The sequence below is a fragment of the Athalia rosae genome, chromosome 2, assembly GCF_917208135.1.
Source record: "Athalia rosae chromosome 2, iyAthRosa1.1, whole genome shotgun sequence".
In the NCBI taxonomy this organism is placed as follows: Eukaryota; Metazoa; Arthropoda; class Insecta; order Hymenoptera; family Athaliidae; genus Athalia; species Athalia rosae.
In genome coordinates, this window is record NC_064027.1 from 24923627 (window position 1) to 24948177 (window position 24551).

A 24551-nucleotide genomic window follows, 5' to 3' on the forward strand; every position below is an offset into this window, starting at 1 on the left:
GGGGGTTTATACAGATATACCCCAGACGGGGTAGCCCGGAATATATTGGGTCTTCGTAGTCAATAGAGAGGCAGTTAGGGGCGAGGGGGTTGCTTTAGGAGAGGGTGGCATTTTATCACAAGGTTGATATACTGGGCGGGCACCGTTATAGAGGGGTTAATCTCTCACGGTCGGTTAGTTCCTATTCCTAACCCGAACTCTCCCCGGCGAACCCTCCCTACGAATATACGTACGCTAACCCACCCTCGCAAACGTTCGCATTGGACGACGCTCGACGATCCTATGCCAAAAAGGGCCAACGAAGGATCCCCAAATCGGTTTAACGCTGAAAAACAGGAAATATATACACACCTATGTATGTACGTTACACGTATCCATCCGGTGGCACACGGGAAATCTCATCTCTCCGCACAAACGCGGCCTCGCCTATACGTACATTTCATATACCCGTGTACGTTGCGGAAAGCGGGTATAGGGTACGCGATAACAAAGACCTCATTCATTATCGTTCGCCAATAATCCGTTGAAAAAAATCTGCCTTTTCGCGTACGGGTTATTCCACGTATGGAAAAAAAATTGTGGAAATCGGCGATATATGTATAAGGAGGAAAATCGTGGGGCGCGGTACGGGATGATAAGTATCACAATTATGGATACGATGGTTTGTTGTGCGTATCATGTGTAGTCGGTAGTCGGTTTGTATCAGCGTTTTTAGCGTTTTGTTTTAAGAGGAAGGTTCGAAAAGAGAAGCTAAAAGGTGCTAAACGGGAGACTCAGAGCTCGTTAGGATTTTTCTGTTGGTGCTAACCGCGAGAGACAATGCTGTTCTCTGTTGGCCGAGGTCCGCTAACGAGACGAGTGAACACCGCGCGCCCGTCAATTGTTTCAACAAACAGAAAACAATAGACAGTAGCCACCCGGTACTAATGGCCGGTTTATATGCTCCTTAACTCCTTCTCGGTTTCTTCTTCGTTCGCCAGGCTCTCCTCTGCAACAACCTCGTGCAACGGCTCGGTTCGCTCGCCTCGCCGCGCTCCAGGAAAGCAGAAGCGTACGTTTCTTATATTCCCAGCGAACGTGAACCTCCGATTCGGCGGCCATCTTGAATTTAAGTCTCAACCTATACCTCGGGAAAAGACTCGCTTCATTTGTTTATACTATCTATATACCTTGCACGTGTACCCTAGGTATATCCCTGTTAAACGTTGAAAGAACTTTTCTTCAAACCGTTTTCTTCGTTTTTGGTTTTTTTTTTTGTTGTTGTTTTTTTTTTTTCATTTTTTGTTCTTTACTCGGCCTTCTTCCTTCTATTTTTTTTTTCCATATCCTCAAGCTCGCGGAGATCGTTAGCTGATTACCCCGTTGAAGTTGAATAAATTTCATCCAAATGTCTTTCACCGATCTCCTATATCTATACCGCGGTAGTTCGCGGGAGACGAACGACCTTATTACAGATTCGTATAGTGACGTCTCTCTTCGCATATAGGGTATGGGGGTACGCTATACCAATCTCTAAATAAGGAAACTACAACTAACCGTCTCTCCGCGTCTGAAATAGGAAATTTCTATCCTTTATCCACTTAGGCAGATTTCCCTTCCATGGAGAAAATTTATACCCCGGGAAATGGTTTCGTCTCTATATAATAATCTCGTGGAATATTTTTCAGTCGCTTTCTTTTTTTTTTTTTTTCTTTTTTTTTCTTTCTCCAACTTCTTTTTATCCATTTTCTGTTGCATGCACCGCTGAATATCCGACCAGTTTACCGCGTGGTCACATTATATCATTCCGTAATTTTGTCGGAAGATTTGTGCTACGGAAGCCGGTTTCCCATTGATAACCGCATTAGCGAATAGTAATTTGTATGCTCTATACGCTTTTCAGTATAAAGCGATATCCCATTACCACCTGCAACGTTGGTAATACCGTTCAGAGCTTATGGTTTACCCTTCATACGCATAAATATGTGTATTCAAAACATATACATATATATATATATGTATATATATATATATGTATTTATGTATTCAAAACATATACATATATATATATATGTATATATATATATATGTATTTATGTATTCAGAACATAATAAGGTATTTAGCATATTATGAGCGCGTCAGAGGACGCTATGCGTTACAGGGAAGCTTATTATTAAATTTGGCTCTAATGAAAAGTTAGATGGGGGAAGGTAAACTTAACTAAGGGCTAACCCAACCAAAGTTAATCTAACCTTACCAGACTAATTTTCGAGCTGTAGCCTCACAACCAAGGTTGGTTCACTTGTCCAAAAAAAAAAAAAAAAAATACCGAGACCGCTCCGCGGGTCGACGCTCGTAAAAGCTTGATTTGATTTGTCAATACCGCGGCGGTGCGTAGAGTCGAGTGAAAATAAAAGTACAACGACACCCGCTCATATAAGCCGTGGAGCGGAGAGTAAAAACGAAACCGCTCAAATCAAGGGTGTCCCATGCCATTTCCGAAGCACACCTCGTTCGCTATATTGTATGTTAATGTCCGAATAAATTCAAAAATCCGTTCGTCCGAAACTAAGTAATTATTTCGCGGCATGCAGTGAAACCGAAAGCCAAAAATCGAATCGCACCGTAGCGCCGTCCGCTTCGAAAACCCCGTAACGAATCCGCATGATTATTTTTTTGTTTTTTATTTTTCTTTTTCACACTCGTAAAAAACGAGAAAATGTGGCCCGAGTCGCGAAGCGCTAACCGTACGCACTTCGGATTCTTTTTCGAGATCATCTCGACGGACGTGTTTCCCGTCTCCGCGCTGCAGAAGTCGAGGGGGATGAGTGGAAAATGGCGCAACACGAGTATCGAGCTTGAATTTGTGCGCCTGGAAAAGCGGGCGTAACGTTATCGGGTTTCCTACGTGAATTTCGATCTCCGGTAGCAGTCTCTACCGGCTATTACCCCTCGAATTGTTAATAACACGTCTCGCCCTTATTGGTAAAGATATCGCTGCGGGAATTACCATGTGAATATCGTCGGCATGAGCTACTCTCCTCGGCGAGTTTGCCTCGCTTTCGGTACACACACAGAGGGGTGGTGGAAGAATCACGGCAGATCGTATAATAAGGGGGTACAGCCACCGAAAACGCGTGCGGTATAGTGTGCGAATGGATACATTATTCTGCTCGGGGTGCGACGTAATATGGACCCTCTTATCGGCGATCTCACGTCTACATGCGTAGCTGTATAATACACGGCGGGTGTATACCTATGTATCGTTTATATGTATGTATGTATAAGGGTAAGGCTGCGATAAGGACCCACGCCAGTTATCCAGTTAGCGTCTATTGTTCGATAATTTTAGATCAGCTTCTAGATATTTTCACCGATTATTTTCATCGCACGATTCAATGACCGACTTACGATAATAATAACAACCACCCATTCAAACGGGGGTACGAATACGAAAAATGACAAATGACTCTCCGGCAACCCCCCACGCGATAAGCTCACCCATTTTTCGACAGACTCATTCTTCGAAATCACTTGAAAGAAAAACAAATTTGAAATTATGGAAACGAGAAAAAATTCTTAACGCAACATTTCTCGCGAACAACGAATACCGAAGCAGTTCGGTCGGTCGATTATTTTCTAGTGGGTCGATTTCCGTTCGAAAATGAAACGAAATCGGTACACTAGTTTTCGATTGTTTTGAGGGAGAAAATAAGTTTATACCGTCACGCCGTACGAACGTCGCTTAGGGTCCAGATTAAACCGAAGGTATAACATGAGACGAGGTACAATATTTATGCCGCACATTGTCTCGCCGCTGTTGCTGTAAGACAACAACTTCATCCGGGCCGTGGTGGAGTTATGATCTGTTCTCTCTTCCACAGGACCAAACCACCACCACCACCACTTACCTACGTAGCGTCGTTTACGTATAGCCGCGTGTACACGGGTATGCGCATACTTGTATTCTCTCTTACTATATTATATGAGTTACAAAACCACATATACCTGTACAAGCGTGCCTACATGACGCACATATATCTAAACGGGCGTTTCGAGTCGGTGGTGCTGGGAGGTGGACGCATATTTAAGAGCATATAATGCGTGTAGGGATATCAGCTCGCTGCGCACCTTGTACCGGGTGAAAAAAAAATATGAGAGAAAGGAAGAAAAAAGAAAAAAAAGAAAAGAAAAAAAACGAAATCAAATCAAACAAGAAGAAAAAAGAAGAAACTCCGAGCTATAACTCTCGTACAAACCTCATATATGATATCGCTGAAGTTTATATCTTATACTCGCTTGATCTACGACTCGGACGATCAATCTGCGCCCGCAAGCTCTTGTTATTTAATTACATCAACTTGGAACAACTCGATTGCGGCGATGCCCGGATCTGCGTTGATTCCCTTCGTTTGTCACTTCTGAAAAATTGATCCGCTCGTGATGTGCGATTTCATAAATCTTTTGGACTTTTCGATTCGCTGCCATAGATTTCTAAAGCTTGGAAAAAGCGCAGCGCCGCTGAGATGGCGGAATCTTACCTGCGCCGTGGTTATCGCGAAATGTCCACGGATTCAGAGTCTATAGCTACTCGAGCGAAGATATTGCTGTGCAGCTGGTGCTAAATATATGCATAAAATTAACGAGGCATCACACGACGACGACACCGCCATAAACGTAGATTAAATATACGCGAGTAAAAAGGTCGAGTCGAAGATGTGCGTCGGATCGGTTTGTAGGAATCTGCAGAGGTGGAGAAATCTGAGGTAGCTAATTGGTTCGGACGATCTTTATATACCTACAGGTTTCGCATACGTTGGTTCATACCATAGCTATGTGCAAATCGCTTTACAACATCTTATAACTTGACCAACGAAACGGTAATTATTTCGCCGATGCTTATCGGAATTCTTTTTTTTCTTTCTAATATGTTCGACTCCGTAATGCGTGAGCATATATGCGAATTGTTCATCGTCTGATTGAGTCTTCGGAATTTTGAAAGTCTTACCCGATCCAATCGATGCCGTTGAATCACATTTTTTACATTATTATCCGAGGAAGGAATTTGCGCAAACGGTCAAAGCTGCTTACGAGATTTGTCGATCGTGTTTACCTGGATTTATATATATATATATATTTACACCTGGTACATAAGTGAGTCTTTGTAGAGATTAAATTCCACAATTACTCAAACAATAGCGGGGAGAGAAAGGCAGAAAGAGAGAGAGAGAGAGAGAGAGAGAGAAATCCCAGCACGATATCAATTCCTATTACACTGTTAAACAATGTTTCCTGACTTATGCGTCTCATTGTATCATAACCCCAAGATCTTCATTGTTCCGGGAGTTAGTTTCTTGGGTAACCTGCAATGGTGAGGATAGCAGACTCAATTCTATCCAAGTTCCTTGTAATAACAGAACTATACAGGAGTATACCCTGTAAAGTCACACCTAAAAGTCAATTTCAACCCTGCGCGCAAAATAGGGAAGCTCCAAAAGGTGAATCGGAACTTCAGCTGAGTCGAATGTAGTCGGAGGAGATTAGCCGCCATTTTGTGTCCCCGTAGGTATAAAAACAAGATGGCGGTCGTGGCGTGGTGAGAGCTCTCGGGGCAATTAAATGCTATAATAGCGTTAATTATTATAGTACAACGGGGCTTGGAAAATTATTGTCCTTTATCGGGGACACACCGCGTTCCAGATGAGGGAGGAAAGTATCGTTCAATTACCCCTCGACCCCCACCCGACCCGTCGCAGATAGTTCCAGCGCAGGTACTGGACTCGCTGCGAACGCGTCGATTCATTTTTTCCTCTAAAAAATCTGAAGAGGGGTGAAAAAAAAACTCACGTAGGTTATACTCGCTCATCTTTGCCCCTCGGTGTTTTACCGGTGACAAAACATTGCCCGTCGAGTAGAGGCAATTTTGGTCTGGCTTTAATTACACCCACCCCAAGGGACAATCAGATATAACCACCCCTGACACACACAAATACCCTTACAATCCACCAACACAAACTTGCTTACATATTACACTCTATATATATATTTGTGTATACCTTTTCACCGCTCAGCTGTGCACGCGCGTGCTTCCTATAATATATAGTAATATAGTCCTGTTCGTTGTATTACACCCTCGCTTGCAGGATCGTGCGAAAAATCGAGGGGAAAAATGGCAAAAGAGAAAAATGAGAAAAATGCAATGAAAAAAATAAAAAGTCCACGAGCGTACGTGATGTGATAAAGATTCGCGTGAGTTGAAAATTACAGAATCGAGGCAAATTAGTTTGGGGGAAGAAAAAAAAAAAATTGGCCAGCTGCAGAAGATTAAGAAACAAATCTTCGTATCCTCGAGATTTGATGAAATTGAGACGGTGACGTCGGATACGAAATTTTTGAGGATCTCATTCACCGTTTTATTGTGCAATTTTTATTGTGAGAAAATTTCTATTTTTGTATAGCACCTTGGGACTACTGTAGAAAATGTTTGAATTCAGAATTGAGAATGGCAGATTGAGCTCCGGGAGTTAATATCTTTATAGAACCACCCGCATTGATCTCTCTTCGGGTTTTTGTGTATTATAACTCAATTCTTCGAAATAAAAATTGTGTCCTTCTTTTCCTTCCATTCTATCTTTTCACGGTTGAAGTGCATCGCCACGCCATTATTGCCGGTACCTACCCCATCGAAGAACCGCTGCAGGTTGCTTTCTGAAAGAATTCTCAAATTCTTTGAGTGCAAACGCAAACGCAAACGCAAAAAAAAATGACAAAAACGCAACAATGGTCTCCCCGATCCCATGACTCGCTGTTAGACCTCTGGTGTATATACGGTGTACGTCGTGTCCTCCCACTGTCCCACTCCATTCTCAAGCCAAAAGTCAAGAGGGCCCCATTTTCTAGTTTTCGAAATCACAAAACCTTGAATTTCTTCTCAATGGAAAATTGTAGTACCTGCCGTTCCGCGTGAAGATCTATTAATTTTCGGAGTCCCCACTCGCATGAGCTGTCCAATAAAACTACAAAAAGGACCACTTCGAATACGTGTGAACATTTTTTTTTTTTTTTTTCTTTTTCATTTTCATTTTTTTATTTTATGGTCGATAATCCAAGAAGTTGTGAGAATTCTCTACGCGATTTCGCGTAATACGAGCATTAGGCTTATCGGTGTCGGGACATAATTGCAGAGCGAAATTTCTCTCTTTCGCGAGTCACGTCGTCCTCCGGGCTTATAGTATGAAGCTGTGCATGGGAACACCTCGGGCCACTCAGAATTCGTACACAATAACAATAAATTGAAGGGATATGAGGTGGGCAGCAGCGGCGGCAGCAGCAGCAGCAGCAACAGCAACAGCAGCAGCTTTGGCGTTACGAGCGTTTGCTCGGCAGCAGCTGAAGGCATCGACGACCACCTACCGCTACCGACACAGTCCAGTACTTTGAGTCCACTTAGCACAACACAAACAACAATTTAGTAAATGCTCTTATCGGGAAATAAATTCTTCTCGCCAAGGGAAATATATACTGTAATGTAATATGCGCGGTATTAACAACGGATTGCAGCTGCGAATCGACGGCTTTACAGAGGGATGGACATTTAGATTTTTCCTCCAGATATCTCCTCGATGCCGGCGCGCTCGATCGCAGTCGTAATATCGGGGCGCATAAATTACGCCGATTGTAGAAAAATTCGTAAATAACGATCGCTACGATATAACGGATCCCTGGAATTAATCGACTCAAATCAAGTTCTGTTATTTCATTTATATTATATTACTCCGTCTCTTTTGATCTCTCCGTTAAACTCCGTCCCGTCTGAACGAAAAATATCTCGAAATTTTAGTTTAAATAGGTCGGTATTCGTACGACAATTCACCGTAATTAATTGCGCGACGATAATTACTGAACAAACAAAGCCGAAAATGAGCCTGAAAACAAACGATTCGTCTGAATTTCTAGAGCGTAAAGCGCGACACGAATTGTAGTTCGGTTCGTCAAAGTGATAAATCTTTTTTTCTCTGCTTTTTGGACTGCGGAGGGCATTCCGCCCGTGTGACCGTCGACCCTGAAAAATAAAATTTATATTTTTGGGGAAAGTATGACAAAAACTGTGAAAGATATTCGTACGCGTATACATCGGGTATCGTATAAGATGCGCAACTATAGATTTCAGATAAATAAAGAAATAAACAAATTCATTAGCGATTCGTATGTAATTACGGGAATTAAAAAGCAAGATCCGCTCTACGTATAAATTCAAGTCAGTACCAGCTATGTGTGTATACGGTGGTACAAAAGTCAACAGTGGTAGCTAATTATTCGTAGATAATCATCTTGTCTTTCTACATATATTCTCTGACCCCGGTGCAGGTATATCTAGGCATTCGTTCGTTCGAGTATACCGACCGCTATGCGGAGTCCAGTCGAAACCGGACGTTGGCTCGCGCACACAATTCCGACTAAACTACTCCTCATTCTTTCAACATGCACGCATACGCGCCGCGCGTTACATCTACCTACCTACCTACCTACCTAAATAAATAAATAAATAAATAAATAAATATGCGTTCGTACGTAAATGTTGAATACATGAGCCCGGAGGTCCCGCTTATACGTGCATCGGTGCGATAACGAAACACGAACAAAAGAGGAGTTAGGTATATTAAGGCAAAGGTATAAAGGTGAAGAAAAGGGAGCGACGCGGACGTTCCGCCTTGCGCACTGCACCGGCGTTCCTAACGCGGATCGAAGAAAGTAAAACCATGAGCTTGCCCAAAGCGGCGTCTAAGCCGACTACCGAAACTCGCATTCTCCTCGTACCACCGCAGCTTACGAACACAATTGACCCTAAAAAACCAGCGTCCAACGTTGAATCTAGCGGGGACAGAGTTCGCAAGTTTTTCAGCATTCTGCCGGAACGAGTCGTCCGACGAAATTATACCGATGCGCGAGGTGTGGAATATTTCGGGGTATATTACGAGACGATGTGCACGCGGAAGAAGTGGCGGTCTTTCGTCGCGAGTGGTCGAAACAATTTTCGAGTACGGGGTCGATACAATCTTGCGTAATGGTGAAATGAGAAAATTGGAACACGACGGCTCTCGATATTGAAATTTACAAGCATCGTGCGTAGTTCAGGTGCTATATACGAATTTAGCTATATTAATCAGTCTCAATTTTTAATCCCAATTAGCCGTCTTCGGATTTCGTGGGTGAGTCGAGCGCACGTTGTACTGTATAGGTGGAAAGTAATTCCGCGTTCGCGTGATGAAATTAGAATCGAGAGAGGCGGACGTAAATCAACAAGTTTTATGTTTTTTTTTTTTTTTACTTTCCGCCAGCTCGAGTATAAATTAAAATCTTCGGGACGATATTGCAACGCGGTCAAATCGACGTTATACGTACGGCAGTGGGCCTCGTTTACAGTCGAACGGTCGACTGATAAATAATAAATTCCTATCATATTTTAAAACGTTAATAAACCATCGACCATTTGTCCAATAAAATTTTCAAATTTATACAAGTGAATTTATCAGTGACTATTAAAATCGTACGGCCAACAAGACGTTACTTCTATCAACTGTATAAACGCGATTATAATTATAAGTTCTCACAGCGAAACGCGGTAGCGACCAATTACCTACGATTAGAATTCATCGTATAGGTATAAACGAGACGCACACATGTGTGTAATTAATATATATATATATAGTTTATTTGGAATTTATTTTACTTTTTATTTTCTTTTATCGTCCTTTTTTTTTTTTTTCAAAGTTTCGAGAAAAGTTTTAGACGAGGAATTATTTAGTGTATTTATGCTTCATAGTTTACTGATATCTCTACGGGGATCGCTAATTAGCCGAGGATATGGTCTTTCGGCAAACAGAGCTGGCTACTGTTTTAACAGTCGTAATCAAGATGGTGGGACCAACCGCCCGAGGCAGTCGATTCCGAAACTAATTGCTCCGGCTAATTTATTCTCTGGCATATCGAACAGTGCCAGCTATTCTTGCGTATGTGTACGCGCGTACGTATATAATACCCGGTAATCCTTGTCTCGGAATCTTTTTTAGCCGTACACGTAAAACGGCACAGGAAACCGCGATGTGCATTCAAAGTAGAAAAAAAAAAAATAATAACAGTAACAGTAACGAGTGAATGAGTGTACGAAGTATCGAAGAATGGGATAAAGTAAATGGAACGAATAGAAACGGATGCGCATCGGGAGTAAAGGGTTTGCGCTGGAAAAACGAAAGAGAAAATTGAAAGTCAAAAACGGATGCGGAAAGAATTCGTAAAATTGGACGACGTTGTTCATTTAATACCGAGTTTTTATTAAATAGTAGTTGAGTTTCGTTTTTTGTTTTTTTTTTTTTCTTTTCATCACTATTACCGCTATACAGTCACTGTGTACATTTATACAAAAATGAAAATTATATCGATTAATTAACGTATGTGTTGTAGGAGGATGATGCATATAGGTTTGAATATGATATTCACGTGTACGTATAATATATCTGTGTGAAAGTAGCTTATGTACAAAGAAAGAATAATTTGGCACCAATTTCTATATGTACAACCATTTTCTCGTTATACGCGTGAGAAGATATATATCTATATATATAATATTTACAGAGTTTCTATTTTTAAATAGTATTTATTTACACTTTTTACAAGGGCGATAATTGCGGCCGAAAACCCTTCCGCAATTGGATAGCCTTTTATTTCCTCTCATTAGCTTTATCAAGCGGGGTAAACAAATCGTTTATCTTGTTCGTTATGTACTCCCACTAATTACACCGACGGGGAAGCGGTCGGTTTGATTCGGTCGATGATCCGGGGGCACGGGATCATAAATTTGCCGGCGAATCGATCGCGTGGCGATTGCGATCGGGCGAGGATCACCTGGAATTGGAGCTCGGGGCCGCGATTCTCCTCAATTTTTTCCTCTCGTTTTCCCCCGTAGCGGAATTATATCATCGCCGGATTCATTCCCTGCGTTGACGTCGGTACGTGAAATTGAGGTACGTTCGGACTGGTCGGAGCCCTTGGCACGGAGGGTCGCATAAATATGGCGGCGACGTTCCCAGGATAAAGACTTCCAGGACCCAAGAGTCCCGGGTGACCTCCGTAGAGAGCACTGTGGTGTTGCCTAACCGCCGACATCCTCAATTTCTCAATCTCGGCTTCCTGCAGACGCTTCGCCTTGGCTCGACGGTTTTGGAACCAGATCTTGACCTGTAATGAACGGAGGAAAAAAAAAAAAAAACACCCATGAGATTTGGAAGGTTGGACGAACGATGTGACGACCTCTCGTAGGTCGGAGATCAACAAGGGCGAGATTTTAACGCCGTGCAGCTACCGTGGTTCGAGATACGGATCATTTAATTCACTGGAGAACAGCGCTCGCCTCTTTTAATACCGCGACATATTTTATTCGAGATTGTATAACCAGCTGCTGACTTACCTGAGTTTCGGTCAGGTGAAGAGAAGACGAAAACTCTGCCCTCTCGGCTATGCTCAGATACTGTTTCTGCCGAAATTTTTTTTCCAATGACAACAGTTGCTGCGTGGTGAACGGTGTTCTCGGTTTTCTGTTCGGCTTGTGTTTCCTCAAATTGCACTTTATCTTCGCCGGTTCGCCATTTTCTGCAATCAAAAATGAACAAAAAAAATGATAATTTATAGCATTCAACGATATACGCGCGTAAGCGATCGATCGATCGATCCAAGATTATAGGTGACCGCAATAAGTTTTTATTCATTCATTCCGCTTTTTACGCCGTTTCGGCTTCCGTTTTTTGTTCGTCGAGGCAATTTGGAGCAAACAAGAAATGCAGATCCGTCGATAGTTTTTTTGTACAAAACGTAATAATTCATAATTTTCCGCTCTACGTGTACGTACGTATGTACAGCGTGCGGGAACCGCAGCTGCGTTATTAACTTTTTTCCCATATACGTGTACAATGCCGACCACAAATTCCACTTATTATATCGACACCAATAAACCTTAAAGACGATCACGATCGAGTGCAGTAAGAGGTAAACGGTTTCGCCGAGCGAATATTTTCTATTTACGATCTCCTCTCGGAGCGTAGCGATCATTATTCCCGACGAGGAGTAAACCCGGTGGGGGTGGTTTTGATATTCATGTGACGAGCGCAGCGATACGAGTTGTATAATTCCCTTGGAATACACACGGGGGGTGGTGGGGGTCGGGGGGGGGGGGGGGGGGGGGTTATAACATAGCGGTAGGTAGGATCGCAGAGCTAGTCCGGTACACGTAAACGACGGTATATATGTTCGTTTTGGTCCAATAGCAGCGCGGCGATTCCGCGCCGGGCTATCTCGACGAAATCAGCTAATTATTTTCAATACATTCCCGATTGGAGAGATTAAAAGTCCCGCGAACGTTTTTGGGCAAAGAAATTCCAAATACTTGGACTAATTGGACCCTTAGCGTGCGCGTCCGGAACGATACAAAGACCGGTGGCTGGTTTGTTTTCAGCAGCGGCGGCTATATAATCCCTGAACCTCGGGGTCTCGCTGGCTCGGTCGGTCGCTCTCCTCGCCTACCCCTCGCCGCGCCGTGCGCGGTGCGCTGCAGCTCCGCCAGCGGCATTGATGCGCGGGAAGTTCTCGAATTGAGTGGATAGAGCGGAGTTGCTGAGGTTCGGTGGAAATTTGAAATTCAGAAACGCGATCGTCTTTTGTTTGCCGATTTGGCCCGTTGAGCCTTCTTCGCTGGGCCTACAAATCTGTCAATTGTTTCGGACAAATCCTGGACCGCGCCGCAAATCACGTTCCTCAAGATGTTTTAGGCATTCCGTATTTCAACCGCTGTATGCTTATACACCGTACATCTCCTCGCCACGTCCCGTTCGATCTTTCCTCTCCCCCCTCCCTACCGCCACCCCGATTGTTTTGACTCGCGATTTTTATTCCCAACCCCTTCGGATTTCATTCCGCCCCAAAGCCCACCCCCGAATACATGCATATCCCAGTTTGTTTTCGTATACGATAGCGGAAAACGAAGAGAGGGAAAAACGACTGAAAATATTTATCCCCCGAGCTTTGCGGGGCGAACAAAAAAAAAAAACAAACTCCGTACGGGGAAAGGGAAAAGGAAAAATTTAAGACGAAGGTGTAAAAGTTTGAAGGACTTGCGTGTTAAGGCTCTAGCAGCGAAGAGGCAGTATTTCAGAGTTATGTGTCTCGCCCGGCCCCATTTCGGCTTCAGCCCCCTTTCAACCCCCCCCGCTACCCCCGAGACTCACCGACGTCCCGGTGGTAGGTAGGCACCGTGAAAATATCGTCGAGGAATAAAAGCGAAATATTATTGTGTATATAGGTATACAAATTCTCCACACCCCTTTTCAGTCTCTACGACGTTTTAAAAGGCCTACGGTCGTTCTACCAAATGAAGAAATTAAATCGGTCATTAAATCATTTAACGTTTAAAAGTTTTCGTTGAGTTTTCAAATTACCGTCGGATATACCATCGACCTGAAATTATACCAAGATGCATAATTAAGCCGCGCGTTATTAGCCGTAATAACGCAAATCGATTTTTCTAATCTTAATTCTGTTTGAATACCGTTGTTCCCTTTTCATTCCCGTCTCAGATTTGTTCGAAGCGATTCGAATCCTGATTGTTCATTGTTTCGTTCTAACTGTGCGACCATTAATTAGAAGAACTGTAATTGCATCTTTCATTTTGGATCGTAAAATATTTTCTTCCCCCTGTTCTACGGACCCACAGTTTTCCGGACGAATTGATTAACCTCTTCTCATCAGGCCGAAGACTGGAACGATGAACGTTCGTGAAGCATTAATGTTCACCGAGAAATAGCTTCACCGTCGCTACCGGTTCCGACGTTCCGAAATTGGATGCGGCGCGTATTCTGTACGGTGTGTGTGTCGGAAACCACATAGTTGCTCTCTGTTTTTACATTAGATCGGCTTTGTTCCGTTTTTGTTCGAATCGAAGAAACGGAAATCCACGGGGGTTTTCAACGCTCTCGGGTGAAAAAGAGAGGTACCGCGAGCCGACAAGAATTCAACAACTCACCGTTCAACGGAGCATGGTGAGAAAAATGTGCGGGAAAAAAACCAGCGGCTGCGGCAGCGGCGGATTGATGTCCACCCCATACCGCCGAGTGTAGACTGGGTGGCATTCCGGACATCGCGCCGAGGGTTGGAAATCCGCCGAGATAAGCCGGTGTCGGTCTGACCGGGGTGGGACTCGACGATTGCTGAAGTTCTTCGACGTCAACGAGACTCCCCTCGTCTTCGTCGTCCATGTCGAGTTCCGCGTCTCCTTCCGAACATGGAAAACTTCTGCACGGCGAGTTTACGGCGGCGTAGTTGTCGGTTACCCTCAAGTCGGCCGGATGCTTCGGAGATTGCGAATTGCCAATATCGGGAGTTCTCTGATCGCCACTGGAGAACGAAGGTGACCCGGATAGCCGGTAGTCTATGCCGTGACTGAGACCGGGGGATCCCGACACGGATAATTCTCGAGCTTCGGGGTATTTGGAAGAGGTCCTCAAGTCCGACGCACTTCTCGGTGAGTCCGATCTCGAGTACAACGTAGTTCTCGGATCGGCGATCGGGTATTTCGAGAGATTGGTCGGCAGGGGCGGAGGTGTCCTCAGGATGTTGTGTTGCTGATGAATCGGCGAACAGGCGGACGTAACGGGCGAAGATCTCGCGGATCCGGTGGACGGCGAATTGCTTATCCTAGTCGAGTAATCGGTCGGTCTCTTGGTATCGGCGAGAAGCGCAGCGACGGAAAAACTCAACTGGTGAACCGGTCGCGTCGACGAGACTTGAGGCGCTTCCGCCTGGTTCGGTGAACCCGGTGTAACGGTCGGAGGAGATCCCGGGGTCGATGTAGGGGGTGTTCCCGGTGAGGTCATTCTTAGTACTGTCATTATTCAAGGAATTGTCGAATAACCGCGCGATCCGTTGACTGGATAACAAGCGACGAAACTCGATGTTCAGTTCATCGACATCGGCGCTTGGAATCTGGCGATTCGCACTGTGTACCGATCTAGAGGCGACTCATCCGGTCGTCCACGCTTCGTTGGACGGTAGAAAATCGAGATTTCAGTCCTTCGGTTATTAGGTCACAATAAAACACGGTTCACAAGCACAACGTGGGGAGTTACTGTCCGGTCTGACGAACGTTGGGAGTGCTCGATTGCGGGGGTGTCTGGTCGATCGTTCGTTCGATAAAATGTTTTCAGACTTCGTTCATCGGGAGGCTCTTCACCGAGCAAGGTCTGACAGTGGACTGACGACGAGTAAAGCTGACCACCGGGACTCCGCTTTGACTTTTTCGCTTTTCCCTGAGCGTTCGAATTCGTGGTGGGGGATGCCGAAGAGGAAGCTGACAACAGGGCGGAGTTGCTCTCGGAGGGACGACCTCGTAGTCTCCGCCTACCAGAAATCGAGTTTCCGTCGGTCGTACGAACCCCAAGCCAAACGCCCGGCTCCGACTAGGGGTGAATTTTTACCCGGGAGTCTACCGCGCCAGCAGCTACGATATCTACCTACGTGTACGGAACTTGGGGAAATAAACGGCGGTGGGGGGATGCCTGAAACGGAGAACACAGCGATCCAATCGGCTGACACGCTTCCAGTCGAGACGGTAATGAGCGTAATTGACCAATTAGAGCCGCGAAGTACGGCAAAAAATTCACGCTTACTCCTACAAACATTCCGATTATCATATTCAATTACTTTCCCTCACCGAGGAGAAATGCAACGGTATTAAACGACGTATATCATCCATCGGTTCGGAGTACTCTTATCGCCTCGTGTACCTATACTTTAATGTTTCCTCTTCTATCCTAAAATTGCATTCGTTTTACGCGTTATCGGCGTACGGACTGATAATGAGGCCAGTTCTCACACAACCGGCTTGCAGTAATTAGTACCACTGATAACCGTGTAACTGTATACAAGATTGGAAGACGACGCTGTGCAACGGTCACTTGTTATTTCATTTCAGTCGTGTTTATTTTTCGTCGGTGTAGCGCAACGTCAGTCAGGTGTGATATGCGATAACAGTTGAAACGAATTATCGTCGTATGTCTGCAATTTCACACAATTATACCGGTACGTATTTCGGGGAGAAGATCTATACGATTCGCCGTCGAAGGGTAACGTTTTGCGAAGAAAGCTCGAACACCCAATCTGACCCTCAGCTTGTTACTTAATAACTAATTGACCGGTAGTTCATCGCGAAACGGGGTCATAGAACTCGTTGGCAACGTTACCGAGTAACATTTCCGTCCTTTCGTGTTTTACAATAGCCACTTTGTGCCGATGATCCAACCGATACGTAGTCGAAATTCGTTACTTCCACCTTCGACCATTCGCTACTGATTCACATTCGCGATATAGCTTACATCTCAGCTTAGATAACATTTCGTGCAACTGTATATTTGCCGCATGTGTACGCAGCCGATGTCTCATCGACGAATTCGGAGCTTCCAAAAATTCAGGAATGCCATGAAAAAGTCATAAAGAAACCGAAGATCGTTGAATTTCGGTATTTTTATGCTCCCTTCGCGTACATTATTGATCCCACGGGAGTGCGGACTTCGTTGAAGTGTGCGATGTGAAAAATGACCAGAAACGGTGGAAAGTTCTTTTTTGTTTCGCTCGCGTTTTGTTTCTGAATTCGAGAATATGGTCCTCGTTTGTTCGTGGAGGTAACGTGAAACACCGCGGTAACGACTGCACCGTTGTGTATACGGTGGAGTATGAGCCGGTAGCTGCTACTGATCGCATCAGTCTTCGCATCCGTCATGTTTATGGGACGTCGTGACGTCACATCGCCGAGAGCTCTGGCTATGTAGAAACGATAAACAAAAACAAACGAGCGTTGATAGTCAGGGTGCGATAAAACGTACGCGCGAGCGCGATGAAAACTGGCTAACACGTTGAATTGAATATTATACAGATCGTACGTACGGTACAGTATAATAGTCGTACGTTGCTCAACCAGATCTTCTTCGAACGCGCGGTATGTTAATACCGGGTACATGTGCAAAACGAAACGTTTGTATAAATGCTCCTTCGGTTTTTTCATGCACAAGTTTAGCGTCTCGCAGGATATCGAGTCCTGAGGGCCTCCGGTTCTCCTCTCCTCGGAGCAGGTGGCAAAAATTACCATCGCAAACTCGCCAGGATTGGACGGACGTTCGCACTCGCATACATTCGTTCGGGAGGTGTTCCAACGCCATTTTGAAGTTTCGTTTTTTTTTTTTTTTTTTTTTTTTTTTCTTCGCCGCGATAACTTCCGAGTGATAGCCGACGTCCATTCGCGTGGAGAACTAATTAACCGAATTGCTCGCTATTGGAGTATACATATACAACGTTCGAAGGGACTCGAAGCGGTTTCGGTTTAATTAGAACCCCAAGATGTTGTTTGATATTTTTATATTAGTTCGTCCGTGAAATAGTTCTAAGCAAAAATGATTCTCGAACGTACACCTAAATGATACGTCTCCACACCTGCCCTCGAGCTCGATACGCTTTAACGCCATCTTCAATGGACTCGATACCAACGGCACATACGGTCGCCCGAACATACAACCGGCGAATTAATTGAAAAACAAAAAGGAAGAGACAAGAAACTCCACGACGGCGAGCGGCAGCGGCAGCAGCAGCAGCAGCGGTAGCAGCATGTGGGAAGTGAAATAAAAGAAGTAACGAAATAAAAAGGGAAAAGAAGGAAATAAAAAAACTCCTCGAACGAAGTCGAACAACAAACGAACGAGCCTCATCCGACTAAGGATATAGCTGCTGCCCGATGCTCCTCCTGGCAAGGCTAAAAGAGTGTAAACGTTTGTGTTCTGTTTAACAGGATATAATTAAGTTGGCACTGAACGTCGGGACTCGTTAAGGGATTTTAAGAGGCTTTTTATTAGTCCTCTAAAAAATTTTCTTTTTTTATTCTTTTGTTCTCACTGAGAAAACTGCACGGCTATCCCTACGTTGTGAGTTTCTCTCCAACGGCCAAAGATCATCGTCATTTTCACTTAATCACCGTATCTTCGGTTCAAGGTTCAAAATACTGTCTCTGTCGTTTGTACAATGAAACGCAACAGACGGACCGCTCCTCATTAAGCATCGGGCAAAGATAGAATTATTAGGTATAGGTGGTTAGCGTAGGCGAACGACACTTTTAATAGATAGAAAGGGTTCGCTGCAGGGGTGCCTCGACGTAATGAGGACCACCCGCTACAGTTACACGCGACCGTATAACAGCCGCTGGTGCACCACAAAATTTCACTTCGATATCACCGTACGCTCGTGTATTTCATTTTTTCGGTGCGCAGCTCATTTATTTGCCAAGTATGAGATTATTCTCTTTCTTTCCGCTTCCCTCGGGCGCCAACGGCGTTGCGGAGGGCTAATTTTCAGTGGGCGTAGGTACGACCGGAAGCTGGTAACACTAAACCAACAAGAAAGGTTTATTATAGTTCGAACAAATGAACACCGTCGAAGCACCGCGAGCGGGTATAACGAGTGATGATCTTCGGTCCAGTATCCTTTTATTTTCTTTTTTTCTCTAATTTCTTTTATTTTTTTTTTTTCCATTTTAACCGCCGCTCGAAACGATCCTTATTTTTTTTCTGCTCCCGTAGCTACGAGGCTTAGGTTTGCCGTGCGCTTCGTTAATTCTTCGACGTGAATAGTTTTTTTTGTCTCTTTTACACCCGAAAAGCGCACGATCTGCACCGTACTTATATACTTACGTTCGCTGAAAATTAGATCGCACCGCATCTGGCGACCCTTAAAAATCAACCGAAATTAAATGAGAAAATTATTTTTGCGCGCTGGCCGCAGGTGACACCGCGAGCACTTGTGTGTACTTCGACGTTTCGCATGAACGTCATCCCCCGTCATGCTCTTGTACGCGTGATCTTCAGTTAATTATTGGCTCGGTTGGCGCGCGACTTCACCAGCCGCGCGAAACCAGCACGCTGTATACAAGCGCGATTATCCGACTCTTTTTCAACCTTTTAGCGGCAGAAAAAATTCAAGTGAAATTGTCGTTAAAATTACAATCACGGTGGTCCACATCCCTCTCGCCGTATGTCGTCCGCAAAATTAGATCGGCTATTCTAAGACGGGCCGAAGTCAGCCGCTTTTGCGTTCCGTTTGACATTCTGCGCGCGGGATGATGTTGCACGGCGATAGGTGTGCGCGCGCGCGTGTACACGTATACCTACGTATAAAATATTCGCTTCGAGGGGTTTGTTTGGTCGGGAGTTTTCGTTTCCTAAAATCCTGTTAAATTGGCTTACGCGCGATATACCCGGTTGGCTATACGTACATATACGCGCCTCGCATATCGTGCGGACGTTTCGATCATTTATCGACAACGCGACGTTAAAAAGCGGATCTTGTGTAGGTAGCTGTGATTTTTTATTTCTTCATTTCTTCGTACGTGTACGTGTACGTGTACGTGCGGCTGCCACATCTACCTGTTCGTCAATCTTTCAGTCTCCGGCAACGGTAAAAGCTGCAGGAGCAGCATAAAAGAGAGATGCTCGTTTGTTTCGGATTTTCGATGCCATTTCGTTTCCTGCTTTTTGCCAACGAAAAACGACGCCTCTACCCACCGCGTATAGTCGCTGTATAGCTATTTTATACACCGGCCAATAATTGAATATCGGAGGGTTACAATAAAAGGAGAAGAGTGAAAAAAAAACAAAAAAAAAAAAGGCAAAACTTTGTCTATATACACGAGTATATAGTGCTATAACCCGCTCGTGTATGTACAGGTATATATGTATAAATTTCCGATATACACACGCTGCGGTACCTGCAGTAGCAGCGACAGCGGCACCGCGGTATATATGTATGTACATACGTACACACGAGTGGGGGAAAAATCGATATTTTAATTGGACAAAATAATTGGAACGTGGACGAACCGAAGATTGTAATCTAGTCTCTTTGTGTGTGCCCCGTTTGTACGTCGATGGGCCTTCCTCCCCCACGCCCGAACCGCCCCCGTTTCTTGTCCTTGTTTATATTATACGTATATACGTGTGTTGGAATATGTACGAATGCGTATTCCACATAATGTCCGATAATTTCATAATGTTTTCAGTTAATTAAATTTAATTTTCTCTAAGCGGCTTTCGAGCGTTATTCATCTCGCGACGGCAATATTATTGACCGTTTAATAAAACTCCGCCGAAGGTTATCGGAGTCAAAATATAAACGGGGGTATTTGTAATTAGAATGTTGTCGGAAAACCGCCATACCGAAACAAGCTTATACAACATCAAAAACCAAAGAAAATCCTCGAATAATTGGCTTATAACATTCAAATAAGATGTATATGTCAACATGACAACCCTTATGAAGCTTAAAACGGGAGGGAAAAGATATCTGACGATACGAAATTTTTTTTTTTTCAACAAAAAAAAAAACAAAAAAAAAAAAACCTAATTCCTTCGGTCACCGCTCGGGGACCGCTGCACCGGCGTTTCGAGCCGATAAAGTTGATTCTTTCGGATCGAATGATTTTTGCTCCCGCATTCGGAAAGGTGACGAAGAAGAATTAGGGACCACCGCGAGTGCGTTCTATGTGCTCCACGTGAGTTTTCTTCGTCCCTTTCTTTTCCGGAGTGGAAGATCGACCTTATAAGGTATACGAATACAGTACGGCAGTGTAGGAGTAGTAGTCGTTCGAGTTAACGACGAATCTAGTTAGCGACGAGAGGAATCAGTTGGTAAGATGTACCGGTGGAAAAAAAAAAAAAAAAAAGGATACCCCGTGCGACGCGTGTATAATAAGTCCGGGGATAGTTTCTTCGCTTTGTTGCATCTGGTTGGAGAATAGCGTACCACGACTGGTGGATTATTACACGGAAGGTGGAGAAGGCCGCGTCTCCCTTCGGGTATTAAATCCCAAGTCGTTTCGGTGCACGTATATGTAACAAAAGATCAGTTTCTACCGTACAACGTTAGCCCCGCGAAGTCGGGTTCATATACATATGTATGTGTACAACGACAGCGCAGCAGCAGCAGCAGCAGCGTTAGTCGCCAATTATCGAGATACACAAATATTTTCGGTCCGATTTCACCCCACATGAAACGAAGCGTTCCGAAAAGATTTGAAAGGGTCCGTGTCACCCACCGATACGCCGTTCTTACCCGCTCCTCGCGTTGTGTTACTGCAACCGTTTCAGTCGACACCTACACACGTGCTGGCCATCCGCGGTGGTTAAACGACGACGACTTCCCCCCCCCCCACCCCCCCAACTTGAACTTGTGTGTACGCACAAAACCATCGGTGAGTTTCGTATACGAGAAATCTTTTACTGCGGTTCGCCCATCCAGCCGCACGTCGCCCTGAAGAGGAGACCGTAGGTACGGCGTAACAGCTATCTCCCTCTCCGTCTCGTGTTCTTTCGGGGCCCGTCGCCCGGTCTATCTTGTTTTATTTTTCGCTTTTCTTCTATTTTTTTTTTTTTTCTTTTTTTTACCCTCCTTTTTTCGACCCCTCCGGTCTTGCGGTTCTCTAATAGTTCATTTGTTTCGAGTATGCGGTTACTGCTTCCGGTCTTAAACCTACTCGGAAATGTATTACTGGGCAGTAATTAGCCCTGCTTGGCGTTTCTCCATACGGACTCGGCTAACGTAAACGAGATCAGCTCTCGTCTCCTCGCCTTCCCGTTTAAACCACACCGAATAAAAAATATTTCTCACAAGTTATTAAACTCGGCGGGTTGCGGTATAGCGTCGTTAAAAAATTATCCAACATCTTGCCGATGCTATACAAACGTACATGGCATTTCGAATAACTAAAATTATCTACTGAAAAAAGCGATAGTCTCACCCCCCCCAAAAAAAAAGTAATCATTCGTTCAATCGAAATGCGCATCGATCTAGTTTTTTTCTACGATCAGTTACCATTCGCGGATCATTTACCGTAGAGACTGCAGTATTTTCGTCGACGAGTCGAACTCTGAGGTATATTTTTTTTTTTTTTTTTTTTTCTCAGAACATATACCAGGAATCGGAGTTACGTAATGTCGAGTAAAAGCTGCAGTTTGAATCAAAGGAATTCGAGAGCTCGCTTCCATGTATTCGGAGATCTTTGAACCTTATGGCTGATCTTATTACGAACGAGTTTTGGCTAATGAATCTCGATAAACGGATTATTTCGCGATCGTAAAACCCTCCGGGTTAGCTATTTCTGAACGAACGGCGGTGGTTTACCGAGCGATTAATATGCCCGTCACGGTAATTTCGAGGCTCTAATCCGCACCACTTGTTACATTCGTGGAGGAGCAAGGGCGATCAAAACAGCTATGAATTTTCACCAACTTCGGAATATATGAGGAATCCAAAGAATAAAAATAAAATGCAAGCTTAGAGCAGGCGAAGGCGAGATGTCTAAGAAAAAAAAAGAACCCAGGTCACCGGAAGTTTCGCTAAGTGCGACAGCTTTCACACTTCGCTTTTTCGAGTCGCGCACTTCAGAGGCGCGAGCTTTCAAAAGTTCCGCCCTATAATTCTAAACTCTCCTTAAGCGGGAAATTAATGATTTCCCAAAGTGCTGCGTAGAGGAGCGTGAAAATCTGGATGTTCTTCAACTTTGAGGCAAGAAAATGTGTTTTGTATTCTTACGGTATAATCGACGCGGTTTATATATGTGTATGTACGCGCGGTTGAAAAAGCAGAGATATAAAGTGTTATACGTATACATTCAATTTTCAAACGGCTTTGTTTCATTGTCTGTTTTACCTACAACTGACTAACTTTTCAAATAAACAACTCAAACCAAACCGTACACCGATACCGTATATAATGAATATTCCCGCGCCACAGATTGTCCCCTTTTAATTAAATTAATTCCAACAATGGAGAACGATCTAATTCCCTTCGTGTGTACGGAGCGAGAAAGTTCGAATTAAAATAACCTCGGAATTTCGAGGACGGTAAAAAAAAAAAAATATCTTCCATAACGCGGGGATAGAATTCATGGGGATGTTTTTTGTCGCGACGTGCATCTCAGGCAATAAAAATTAAGCTCGTCCGCCGCACTGATTTTAAACGATAATTTCACCGCTTCGCATTCGCTGTGAATATATCACACCGCTCGAATCCTAAACCTTTCCCTAAGTTTCTGGTGATTTTCTATACATCAGTACGAAAACACCCGCGTGCGTCCCGAGAGCTTTTCATCATTTTTAAATAGCTGAACGAGGAGGAGGGAAAAGCGTCGCGAGAGCTACCGCGACCTCAGAAGCATGGCATCGGTAAATTTTTGTTCGTTTAGTCGTGTGGATGCCGGTTCGGTGTTTTATGTCTATTTGAGTTTTAGACCTACAAAGAATCCTCGGCACTTCGGGGTAGATATGTAAGTGCTCCCCTTAACTCTCGAGACACTAAGTTTAGCCGCGTCTCAGAGATGAATGGGAATCGCTCACGGCCTAACCGCGACTCTGAATTTTTCTCTCCGATTCTCCACAGCGCGTTTCACTAAATTATTCGACATCAGAAGCAAAAATCTGTCCCTTGAAATCCCAGCTATTCGGTGGCTCGATCGATTCTCGTACGTCCTTTTTTCGAATTTACTAGTCGAATCAAACGTAAAAATGAAAAGCGTTTAGTATTTAGAACATTCGCCCCGTCAAAAACTTGAAAATTTTTTGGGCGCGGTTAACTGCGGCGAATTTTTTTTTTTTTTTTTTCCCGCGCCCCCACTAATCGAAAATATCGAGGTGCGAAGGAAGCGAAGGAAGGACGAGGAGATTACGCGCAAACAGTTGTAGTTAAAACCGCGGTTAACGACAGGAAGTGTTAGTTGAGAGGAGAACATGTGTTTCACGGTTTCGCGCGCGTTCGTAATCAATGCCGTTAAGTATGAAAATATATATATATAAGTCATCCGGGAACAAGTACGCATTTATATTACACCCCAAAGTTTATATAGAAACGTGTCTTAAAAACGTTTCGCTTATTATTTTCGCTTAATTGATTACCGTGAATCGTTGTAACACGAATATTAAGAGCATGGAATTTTTGTGTTCTTTTTTTTTTTTTTTTTGCTTCTCCGTTCAAATAACGCAAGACTTTGACCGATAACGTTGAATTCGGCGACTCGAAACTCGAAACAAAAAAATCTGGTAGAAAAAAATCAAAATCAGCTCAACCGCAATAAGCGCATAACGCGCGACGTGTCTCGCGTTGGTAGACAATGTTTTTTTCGGATTTATTTCACTTTAATTTTTTTTTCAAAGTCTGTATTGCTTACAAATGTCGCATGGTGTAAAAAAATTCAACAGCGCAGTCCTAATGAGTCTGGTTGTTAAAAGATTTCTCGCTTTTTAGACATATCTCCTTTTTTTTCTTCCTCCTCCTCCTCCTCCTCCTCCTCCTCCTCCTCCTCCTCCTCCTCCTCCTCCTCCTCCTCCTCCTCTTCAACCCCTCCATTAGGACGACGAACATTGTATGAAGTTGGTATATGGCGTATGGTAGCCCCCGGCTGCAGTGGGTGGAATTTTAATGTTTCTGTATTCGTGGAAAA

The 24551-nt window shown here is 44.1% G+C and overlaps 1 protein-coding gene across 1 annotated transcript; it reads right to left on the bottom strand.

Annotated features, from left to right (window-relative positions):
* Positions 1-10290: 10290 nt before the first annotated feature.
* Positions 10291-15261, bottom strand: LOC105689140 (muscle segmentation homeobox-like). The gene is made up of 3 exons (XM_012405950.2): positions 14049-15261; positions 11445-11626; positions 10291-11215 (listed from the first exon to the last, which is right to left on the bottom strand). The coding sequence occupies exons 1-3, from the start codon at positions 14911-14913 to the stop codon at positions 10949-10951; spliced, it is 1314 nt and encodes a 437-aa protein (XP_012261373.2). The 5' UTR covers positions 14914-15261; the 3' UTR covers positions 10291-10948.
* Between the last annotated feature and the right edge of the window lie 9290 nt (positions 15262-24551).